The sequence below is a fragment of the Pipra filicauda genome, unplaced genomic scaffold, assembly GCF_003945595.2.
Source record: "Pipra filicauda isolate LSUMZ 115617 unplaced genomic scaffold, ASM394559v2 scaffold133_size2016399_pilon, whole genome shotgun sequence".
Taxonomy (NCBI): Eukaryota; Metazoa; Chordata; class Aves; order Passeriformes; family Pipridae; genus Pipra; species Pipra filicauda.
The window spans coordinates 41,078-52,716 of NW_024103807.1; the positions used below are offsets into that span (position 1 = coordinate 41,078).

The 11,639-nt window shown below is 44.7% G+C and overlaps 1 protein-coding gene across 2 annotated transcripts in view; it reads left to right on the forward strand.

Moving 5' to 3' along the window:
• Positions 1–6,204, forward strand: part of CD82 (CD82 molecule) — a 39,412-nt gene extending 33,208 nt beyond the window's left edge. For both annotated transcript variants that reach the window (XM_027719601.2, XM_039378245.1), the window contains exons 6-9: positions 820–927; positions 2,962–3,153; positions 3,432–3,515; positions 4,032–6,204. In XM_027719601.2, coding sequence (XP_027575402.1) covers positions 820–927; positions 2,962–3,153; positions 3,432–3,515; positions 4,032–4,109 — 462 coding nt within the window. In that variant the 3' untranslated portion in view covers positions 4,110–6,204. The remainder of the gene's footprint in view (positions 1–819; positions 928–2,961; positions 3,154–3,431; positions 3,516–4,031) is intronic.
• Positions 6,205–11,639: the final 5,435 nt, after the last annotated feature.

Sequence of the window (11,639 nt, forward strand, 5' to 3'; positions counted from 1 at the left end):
TAATGACACTTTTTTCCAACTTCTTGTTATCTGGGTCTGTCCTCAGCAGTAAGAGCTGTCATCATGTACGGGCTGGTGAAGAAGAGCTTCAGAAGGAGGTGGGAGGAAGAAGGTGAAGGGGTCTGCCAGGTGTAGCTTGCACCTCTTATCGAACTGAAAGGTGTTGTAAATGTCTCTGGATAAGGAATGGGGTTGTAGGGATGATTTGATACACCTGAGATTTGTGATAAGACTGTTAATGAGCAATTTAGATAGTTGTAATACTTCCTGTCTTAATACAGAAACAGAAGTTGTAGGAATCTGAGGAGAGGCAGTTCAAGGCCTTGTGAAAAAGGCGAGTTTCCACCAGCTGTTTGTCAGTAAACCCAGCTGCATACAGGAGCAGGAGAGTGACTCATACCTTCCCTGAGCAGTGGAGATGAACTGCAGTGACTGAGATTCTTGACCAGAGTTTTGCTGGCAGTACACAGACTCACATTTTTTGTGAGTCCTTAAGGCAATGTTGTCCTTCAGCTTACACTTATCTTGCACATCTCTCTTGTCTGGGGCAGGCAGTTCAGTCTGTGTCTTAGCAGGATAACTATACCCGGTTCTGTTTCCTTACAGCTCATCAGGCTTGAAGCCCTTCCCAGTGCCTGGGCAAGGACTTGCTGGGAAGTACTGGTGCTTTGGCTGCTGCAGCGGCAAAGCTGCTGTCCTTAATTTATTGCAGTTAGCTTTTTAGAGTGACTGAAGCCTCATATATGTATTCTAAGTCCCAAAGAAAAGGCTACAAGGAATTGACTAATGTAACTTTCCTGCCTCTTTTTTTCTTGACAGCTGAAAGAAGAGTTGTCCCACGTAGTTAAAGATCTGATTGAAAAGTATAACCCTTTGAATGAAGATAAGAAGAACTTGCGAGAAGTATGGGACTATGTGCAAATACAGGTGAGTCATGGGGGACACCAAGAGTTAGATGACTTGTCAGTTCAGACAATGGCCTTTAAAGCTAGGCTGAGGACAGGGAAACAGATATTGCATGTTGATCTGGCTGATCTGCAAAGTTGCCTGTGAGGTTTGGTGCCTGCAGACTAGAAAATGGTCTTGCTTGCTACTACTAGGTCAGACCCTGGACCATTTCTACATATTGGCTGTTAAAACTAACTAGTATCGGCTGCATGGCCTAATGTATCCAGCCTGTCCTTGTTTGCTGGGCCTCCTGAATACTAACACGTGAAAACCACTTTGCATATGACTTTTGTAGCAAGTTTGCATATGATATTTGTAGCAAGCTTATTGCCAGGCAAGTCAGCAGCACCATCTGCCTTACTACTTGGTGCATGTTGCTTGCTTATTGTGATGGTTCTTCTGCAAGTGTCAGCATTCTTGGGAGCCATCCAACTGCCCATGGTTTCTGTTTTAGCATCAGGGTCAGCACTTGAGCAGCTAGAGAGTATTCAAGCACACTGGAGTCATGACAGCTGTTTACTGCCAAACCACAAGCCTTGAGAGCTGGCTGGCTGTTGTGGTTAAATACATGCCCAGCATGGGACTGATGTGTAGTAAGTACAAGTAATAGCATTTGTCCTCTGTCTGTTCTTTGGTCTGCAAAATGTTGACCTGCAGTATTTCTCCTCCTTGGAGAATGATTTATTTATGTTTTATCGCTGTGGTTGCAACTCCTTGCTAGTGAACACAAGAGAAGCCTGAATCTACTGTGGAGAGAGGCTCATGTTGAGCCCTTTTTGTATGTAAGAAGACGAGGGTTTTGTAGAGGTGGAGAAGTAGAGTGTTGGGAGTCTTTGCACACTGAAGTTAGCATTTGAAAGGGGGTGGGTATTCTGTAGACCAGTCTTGGAGTTAAAGTCCAAACCTCTTGTGAGGCAGAGGTAGTTCCTTCTGGAGGCTGGATCTTCACAACCCTTGTTGGGAATGCAAATACTTGTCCTGGTGTGGATGTTCAGCTGTTTGTATCTCTGCTTCGTGTCTGTTATAGCAGAAACACTACTTTTCCTTTCTGGGCAGAGGGAGATTTTCCCTAACCTTCTACCTTGAGATTTATAGCCTTTCATGCAGGCACAGGGATCCATGCTTATGATAGGATCTTAGTACTTGCTGGACTTCCCGATGTGCTTTCCCCTCCAGCAACTACAGTTTTATCACGTGGCTGTATAGAAATGTAAATGTTTCTTTGGATGGAAAATATTCCTCATCCCATTTTCCAGCCAGTCCCCACTGCAGCCAGGCAGGCGCTAGCTCATGGTGACGTGCTGGGGCTCGGCAGCCTGGTGACGCCATCGTGCGGTGGCTGCTGCTGTCCCCGGGGCCACGGCCGAGATCAGTGGTACCTTGCGACTGGGAACAAGAAAATGAGAAGTTCCTGTTTCGTGCCTGATCAAAAAATGTGTGCTACTCAAAGAAAAATCAAGTATTAGCATTTAAACCTATGGAAGTGGCATCACTAGTGGAAGACTAGGTAGTAAGGCTTTTGACATGTCTGTGAATACACGTGATGAATTTTCAATGTATGAATCTCTTGCCTGACTTGCCTCTCCCTCACCAAATCAACCTGCCAATGATAAAAGAGGAGGGACTGAAAAAATTTCTCAAATGTGTCACACAGGACAACTGCCCTCCTCCAGCTGACCCACCAGCAACACCTCCATTTGCATTTTTACCTTTATTTAGCATTGTCACCTGGAAATAAAATCAGGTCTGCTAGTATTTAGTCTGCTAGAAGTCAACCTTCAACTCTTGTTTTGCTAGGAGAGTGATTCTTTAGTAGGAAATAATGTCCCTGTCTTCTGGACAGCCCTATGCATAAGTGAACAGGGTGGTGTTCTAATGCAGCTAATTCATGCAAATGGTATGGCCTGACTGTTGTTGTTACATGGAGAGTTCCTGTGTACTTCTGCCTGTTTATTTTCAGTTATGTTGCCAGTGCAAAGTGTAAGATTGTGATGATCTCTCTCTGGTTATTAGATTTCCTGCTGTGGCTGGACTGGAGCAAAAGACTGGGAAGATAATGAGATTATTATCAACAAAAGCATGACTGAGTATCCCTGCTCCTGCTCCAATAGAACTGAAGACTTAGAGGAAGGAAGAGGGTTCTGTCGTCTGGATGATCCTGTCAATGGCACTGCAACCTATACTGACTGGCCTGTTCATGGGCAGGTGAGTGGATATGCCTGGGCCCTGTGAAGCTTCCACTGAAGTTGCCGTATCTTTGTTCCTCTGGGAACTACTTTCACGTCATTAGTGCTTGAAGTACGTGTGGAATTTGGGGGAAGGGGGAACAGAGATCCCACCCTTTTTGGCTAAAGCTACCATGAAACTTGGTATAGCATGTAATGGAGATAATTCCTGCATGCAAAGGCAATGTGTTACGGATTTTTAGTCTTGAGATATTTAGATTCATGCTTCTTTTTCTTGTGACCGTATTTTTTCTATAGGGATGTATGGATGGTGTAGAGCAGTGGTTGAAGGACAACCTTGGTGTCATTCTTGGGGTTTGCACTGGTGTTGCTGTTATAGAGGTAAGTCACTTCCTGATGTGAACCTGTACTCTCTTACCATGGAGATTCTTTAAAAGGCAAAGCTATTTTCTTGAGTAATTGACACCTGGTTTAATGGTGGTGCAGTTTTAGCTCTTGGTTATGTCTACCTGGGCCTTTGAACTGCTGCTTTCATTGATTGGATTAAAAATGGAACAAAGCCCTGTCTACTTGTAGTTCCTTCTGATGTGTCTGACTCTTGACAATTCACTGTATGCATAACCAGGAAGACTGAGACAAGCAGCATTCTGCTAGTGAAATCCCACTTGTTGCCTTAAAAAGCCCATAACATAGATTCCCGAGGAAGGCACATCTTTCTGCAGTCCATTTTGCCATTCCAGTTACTGCATTTGCTTTGTGTTGTGGACCAATTCTATTCACCTGTGTGGTGTCATTGAAAGACATTCACTGTATTCTGCTCCCCTGTATCACCTGTTCTTGTCCCCCTATTATCTGTCTGGTTGCTGATTTTGTTCCCATTCTTCATATTTATTCCAGCTGCTGGGGATGATTCTGTCCATTTCGCTTTGCAAGAACATACACAGCGAAGACTACACCAAAGTGCCCAAGTCTTGAGTTGGCTGACTCCAGAGCTACGGCACCACAGAGAAAGGAGCAAACAGAACATTCCTGCCTCATACCCAGACTGTCCAACCGTTGACCATTATTCCTGTGACATCCCATTTCTGATACCACTCTGCTAAGAACTGTTAGACCTGCAACACAGCCTGATCTTCTGGCAATAGGGCCATTGGGCCACCTGCATCCTGCCTCTGGATTATTTCTACTTCAAGAAGCAGAACTTGAACTGTCTCATATCACGTGAGACACTGATTAACCTGAGGGGACAATGCTTTTGCTGCCTGCTCCATGATAAACAATACTACTCATATCATCATTCTACAACCCACTGGGCCTAACATACAGTAACTTCTCTCTCTCTCGCTCTTCTCCTGCACATCTTTTCACCTCCCCCCAGAAGTCCCATCTCTTAGTCCCATGAACCAGGAATTCTGTTGAGATTCCAGTGCTTTGGTAGCTTCACTTGCTTCACTGACTTGTGGTGGTAACTAATCATGCTTTATAGGCTTTCTCCTCCCTTGCAGTTAACCTTATTTGGCTCCTACTGTGCATCTTCCAGACTAGGTTCTCATCTGAAATAGAGTGCTACCATCATACTTGCTTCTTCTACTTCTGGAGTCAGCTATGCCTTGCCTTCAGTGGAGTTCTTCCCTTTGAGCGTGATGAGAAGCCACTGGGAGGGAGCCAAGCCTACCCATTAATTCCTAGTGTGACCTGGCTGATTGTGGTGGCAGTGCTCAGCTACCTCTGGAATGGATCCTTGGAGTTTGGGTTTGATGCTTAGATGTTTCTCCCATTTGCCTCTTTACCTTTTCCTCTCCTCTTAGCTCCCCTTCGCTGGCTCCTGTCAGTTGAAGGTACTTCAGAGACTGCTGCATAGTGTGGACTCAGCCCCAGGCTGTCTCTGCTGGTTGCATTCTTGGGTTGCCAACTCTACAGAGATTACGATTAATTTTGATTCTTCCCCTGCCCCTATATGAACCTAAAATTTGTTAGCTGTGGTTTTTAGATATGGATATGGAGGGATCTGACTGGATTGCTGATGCTGTATATTGGAAAGACCACTGCTGCCAGTGCCCAGTGTAAGTTCTGTAGTTTGGATGCAAGAATAAGTTGCTTTTATTTCAGTTGTCCATTTTTCTAACTCCACTGTGGTCTGGAGCCATGGCTACATCCTGAGTTCTGTCTCAAGTGCCAGCACTGCAGCAGATAAGTAGCAGGTTCTGCAGTCATGCAGGGTGGGTGGATTCTGTGTTAAATGGCTGGGCTGTTCACTCTATTCAGCCAGTGGCCAGCAGCAAGGAGTGGTGTAGACCGAAAGAAGGTAGGAGATGTGTGTGAAACACTGCCCCATCTTCCTGCAGAAGAGAGCTGGGTGCAAATCTTCGGTCTTAGAGGTGTCTTGCGCACAATAGGTTTCCTGCTGTTGTACATAATACAACCACCCTGATAGCAGGAAGCTGTATGAGAGTGAAGTGGGTGGTCCTTGCCTGAGACCTATTACGAGGTACCTGGTGAGAGAGCCTTTGCCTTACAGAGGTGGTCCCTGGACCATCTCCTGTCGGGGGGGGTTGGTAGTCATAACCCTAGTAGCAGTTCCGGAAGTGGTTTCACTACCTACTCAGTTTTCTTCTGGGGAGAAAGGCTTGTGCAGGGGATCAGGGCCCCAGCAGTGGGTCCCTGCTCTGTCCTCTCTGGACACAGTAGTGACTGGGGAGAGAGTAGCTATGACTGGGCAACTGATTTTTATAGAGGTCGGATAAGGCTTTGCAATTCTGAGATATCAGCCCCTTCCTGCACAGGTCCTTTGAGCTGATCTTTGCTATAGCAGAAGGCACCTTTAGCAGTAAAGCTTGCTAGCTTTTGTAACACACTCTATTCTCTAATATGTTCTTATTTGTAAGATTCTTGTTCAGTTACAGATGCCAATACCAAACAGCAAGTAAAAAAATACCAAGCCCATTCTGGATTTCCTTTTTTGTTTTTGTCTGTTTTTAGCAAAATCTTCCTACTGGAAGAAATGCATGTACAGATATAAAAGTCTAGAGGGTGAATATTTCTGTAATAAAGACTTTGCTAAAAAAATATATATCTCTGTCTGTGACTTGTGCATTGCAGTGTTTTCCCCTTGCTTCCTCTCCATCCCCTTCTGCTTTACATGCAAATCACTGACCTCTTGTTTGTTCAAGGTAGCAAAGGGGCCTGTCAAAAAGCTGGTCTCAGACCCATGTGTGAGATCAATGTGGACTGTGAAGATACTGCCAGCAGAGGGAGGTGACAATTTTCTGGGCTGTACTCTGCCTTGTTTTATGAAGTATGTTTGAGTTGGGGTGATCTGATTGAGTGGTAGTTCCTTTAGATTACCTACTATGTCCTAAGCTAAGTGATCTCTCTATTTGAAGATGTCGCTTCAAATCTGTACAGTCTGCACAGTATGAACTCATAAGCCTTGAGGACTAATTCTGACAAAATGGAAGCTTGCTGCTATGCCCACAGTGCATACAGCTCTTGCTAACTTACCTTTATAATTTTTTCGTACTCACCGTCAGCAGGCTTCTGCCACCAGGCTGCTATTTTAAAAAAAGATTCCTCAGCCCCTGCCCTACCGCTGTGAGGAGGAAGAAAGAAATTTTTGTAGGTTATGTCACCACACACTGGGCTTGAGTGAAAAGCTCTTGAGAAGTAGATAGGGCAAATGTATAAATCTTGCTTTTCTCAGCTTGGCAGTTGAGAAGTGGATATGAGCTGGATCTCAAAATTCTTTCAGATCCTGTGCCATGTTGGTGTTTCTGACCATTTAAAATGGCTTAGAGGAACCTGTGGTAGTGTGCTAATGAAGTCTACAGCTGTTGCTTTAGCAAATAATGGACATGACCTAAGTCTTCATACATATTTGAAGAAACAGAATGAAGTTTGCAGAGAAGAAGGTACTGGGGTGCTATCGGTAAACACTGGTGGCAACTGGATCTAAAGCCAAGACTTCAGTAACCCTGACCAGATGAGTGCAGAGCAAGAGGTGCTTAAATGGATCCTGGACCCACAGAAGGGTGCAATGATCTGTCTTATTGTGAGTACAACTTGTTCCTTTCGGCTTTCCAGGGCTGTGCTTGAGGAGAGCTTGGTTCTTGGTAATACAGAGTCCCCCTTCTTTCTGGTTGGTTTCCCAGAGCGCTCTGCTTTAATCAGGTGGCAATGCTTTCCCCGGGCCCCACCATTTAGAAGGATACATTTCATGCCAGCCCCGACCAGATGACTCCTAGGTGTAGAAGGGCGCTGCTGGTTTCCATTCAGCCTGATGTGGAGCTGGAAGGAGAGAGGAGGGAAAGTGAGGACTGGTCCGTTGCGCGTCCACAGCTTGGGTTCCAAACTGCCCGAGCTCTGTGGAAACCACTTGCCTTTGACCACTGGAGGGAGGTGTTCCACCAAGAAAACTAAGTTCAGGCAGGTCCCTGGGGAATGAGAGGATGACACTGATGGCTTCCTTCTGCTCCTGGCAGCAGGGTAGCTAAAATAATTTGTAATTACAGATTTATTCTCCTCATGAAAGATTTGTGCTACGTGCTTGGCATTTTTAGGCATAGTTTTCCCTTCCATTCTTTGGGGCACACTGTTGAATATTTTGTTGCTTGTCTTTCGCTACTGTGAGAGTTATGTTTCCTTCTTGTGTTTCTGCTGTATGTAGCTCTGGAAGTTAAGCATGAGTAGCTTCTCCTACTGCTTCTTTCCTTGTCCCCATTTTTTTCCTTTTTGCTCCATCCTCAGTTCCTTTGTGCAATCAGTCTGTGGGAAAGGAGAGGGCATTTAATGCTTATAAACTTGATCTAAAAAAGATTCCAGGAAGAAAGTCCTCAGATCTTCAGAGAGGGAAAAAATCTGCTGCTGCTTCTTGGGCCAGGCTCCCAGCTCTTCTCTAGAGGTAAAGGTTTGCTGCTGGAACTAGGAATCAGACTAGCACTCAGACTTCTTGGGAGCTGCAGTGTTTGTCTAGCAAAGCCCACAGGCCAGCCACTGCAGAAGCTCAGCACATGGAAGCATTTTGTGTGTAGCCAATAAACTGCTATATGGCTGTCCCAGGCCAATAATTAATATTGCAAGAGTAGAGTTGTGACTGCCATGTGGCCTGAAGCAGAGCTCCTAGTAATGAACTGGTGACATTCCTCATTCTTTGTGATCATGAAGCACGCAGAAGCTGCTATAATTCTTTCCGTGAGGTGTTTTTTCTTCTGGAAAGGGAAAAGAAATGGCATTAGTTAGAGTGACTATGGGCAAGTCTATAGGTCACAATGCATCTTGTTTTCTTTTATGGTTTCTGCATAGCTCATGCTTAAATGTAACATGTGGCAACTGTTCTTTTCCCTCTAATTGTCCCATGTGTGTTGATGTGGCTGGTCTCTGCCAGCTTTGCTCTGGAATTAGGCTGAATTTGCTAGACTTCAGAAATGTCTGATTTCTGGCTGCTGAAGGACAGGCTGCAAGTGGTGGTGTCAGACTCCATGACTTGGTTGGGGAAGGCAAGGAACAGGCAGCCACAGGGGCTCACTGCTGAAAAGCCTGAGGACCCTGGGATTCCTACAAATGCTGCCACTCGATGCCATAAATGGAGAACATACCCTCAATTATTCATGATCTGGCTCTATTCCATTAGCTGAGACTCTGCTCTAGCTGTGGCCTTTTATTACAAATAAATCTTAATTAGCAGACAGGATTTCTGAAAGATATATTAAACCAGGTTGACACTAAAAACTTGTCAATGTAAAAATCTACTAGCATGGAAGTCTTCAAACACTTTCAAGATGGCAAAAGGCCCTTAGCAAAAAATATGCAAATAGTGAACCAAAGCTATTAGTAAAATGTTGCTAGTAAAGCTACTAAGTGTGCTTTAGCCATCATAAACAATTTCTAGCAAGTGTGGCTGGCAGAGCGCATGCAATTTTTTGCCTTGTGGCAAGAATCCCTTCTGCCAAACATGGGAAATTACCTTCTCCTAAGTAGATTGTATAACTCCAGCCATACATTCTTACTTCTCCCAGATATGAATTTTTGGGATTCTCCCTGCTAAGATCCTAATATTACAATTGGCTGAGGTGTGTGTGCTGTTTGGCTTTTGTAGGGTGAGATTAGGGGGATATTGGTTGCTCTGTACATGGAGAAAAGGTATTCTAAGTTCTCCAGGCAAAAATATTACCTCTATTTAAAATAGGGGTTTAAGAGGAGGATGAAGCTCCAAGTAGTATGTGGATGCTCTAAGAGGTATGGAATGTGAAAGGTAAAATCCTGCTTTAGGCCCCGAGGATGGTATTTGCACACACTTGAATTAAATTTCTCTCTGGTATCTTCTTTCCTATAACTCTCTCACTGACAAATGGCATCATGAAGTGACTCCTCTGTCCACAACAATCCAGAGTTACGCAGAAAGTATGGAAACCTACTTCTGTAACTAAAACAGGCCCTATCTTTAGGAAACCAGAGAGCATTTTCCTCCCCTCCTATGGGCTCCAGATGTTAGTAACTCCCATTCCTTCACGATGTGTCTTCGAGCAATGGCAGCAGCTCAGGGATTATCTTGATATCACTCTTTGTTCTGTGAGTGTTCACCAGCTTAGGAACTATTGGTTTTACACCACAGTGATGTCATCGTGCTGCTGCTCCAGACCTACATCAGATCTAGGCCTCCTGCAGGGCCCAAGATCCTTACTATGTCACCACTTTGTCCACTGTGTGTCTCTTGTCAGCATTACCTGCTGTTCACAACCTTAAGTCTTCTCCATGTTGTTTCTTCGTGTCCAAGCAATTTTCCTGGAAGTTCTCAGTCTGCAGTTCTTCCTGAATCTGACTGCCAGCATCAGGTAACCAACTCTAATAAAACAACAGTTGTGACAGTGCAGGAGGTCAGAGGACTGTGCATCAGACTAACTTTTCCTTTTTTTTTTTTTTTTTTCCCTCCGTAGAGTTACAGACTGGACATATGGAAGCTCTTCAGAGACAGCAAGAATCCCAGAGCATGTGATCATCTGAATGGCTTACCCAGCATGCTTCCTGGGTATTTTCTACATAGCTCTTCTGGAAACTATTTAGGGTTTACCAGGGTGGAAATGTGAGGTCCTGTCAAGACCATGTTATAGTACAGACATGTGCTTTGTGCACTGAACTTGCACAATGATGTCAGAATAGTATACCTCAGGCAGTGATGTCTGCAGACAGCCTGGAACTATAACCCAGTACAGTGCAGATCTTTGGCAGAGATTGTTTCATGATGCTCTTAAGTATTTGAAAAGAAGTTGTTCTTTTAATGCGACGTAGTAATTAGCTCTGGTTAGCACTGGTTGGAAATTCTTTTGCCAAAACAATTTTTCCCTAGAGAGTGTAGGTTCCTATAAAACAAAGTGTGTTTTATTTATGGGGATTTTTTTCCTTCTGCTTAAACAGACTGAAAATAATTGGATAACTTCTGATGGAGGGATTTCTTCTGCTTTCTTGGTGGTTGCTACATAGTAAACATGTGAAAGACTTGGAATTGAACAAAATAGAATTATAAAACTGTATTCTAAATCTGTCACCTAAAACCTGGGTATATGGGGCTTCTGAGGTGGGACAGAATGGGAAGATGGGTACATTTTTTCTGCTAAGATTGAGTCCAACCACAAACTGAGCACTTGCAAGCCTACCAATAAACCATGTTCCGAAGTGCCACATCTACATGTCTTTTAAATACCTCCCAGAATGGTGACTCAGCCACTTTCCTGGGCGACTTGTTCCAACAGTTGATAACCCTTTCATTGAAGAAATTAATATCGAATCTAACACCTCTTCTCCCCCTGCCCAGTGGCACTTGAGGCTGTTTCCTCTCATCCTATCACTTTTTATTTTGGAAAAGAGACTGACACCTGAGAATTTTGTATTTTGGAGCAATTCCTATAGACCCATGTGAGCAAGTCCTCAGAGCTTGTTTTTAGGTGGAAATGCACCAGTACCAGGTCTGTATGAGCCTGTGGAGGTGAGGTGGTGTGGAAGGTGGGCTGGGGCAGTACGGGAGCTTCTGGAAAGTGAGGTGCATCCACAGGAGGGAAAAACCTGGGGAGGAGTCTAGGGAGGAGGATGAGCCCTTGGCACATGATCTAGGGGTGAAGGAGGTATCTGGGACAGGCAGAGGTGTTGTGGTGTTTGCCCTGACAAGAGGGAACCATGGTAGAGGGCAGGGCCCTGCAATGAGCAGGGTGGGAAGGTAGTAGAGAGTAGGGTGGTGGAGATCCATTCCTAGATGTTTAGCTGCAGCTATTTGCTCTAGAAAATCTGAATGACTGTTTAGAAAGGGGTTTGGCTTTAATTTGTGTTCTTATTGAAGGCCTAGTTTGTGCCCCAGGCAATGGCAACAGCACCACCTCAGGGCTACTGCCCATTGTAAGCCAAGCAGGAGTCATCTGGCAGTGGTGTCAATCCATCCAGGAGTCTCTTGGATTCTTGAGGCAAGGAGAGATGAGACAAGGCCTCACTTCCCTGTTCTGCAAGGTGACATAAATTGGGGGG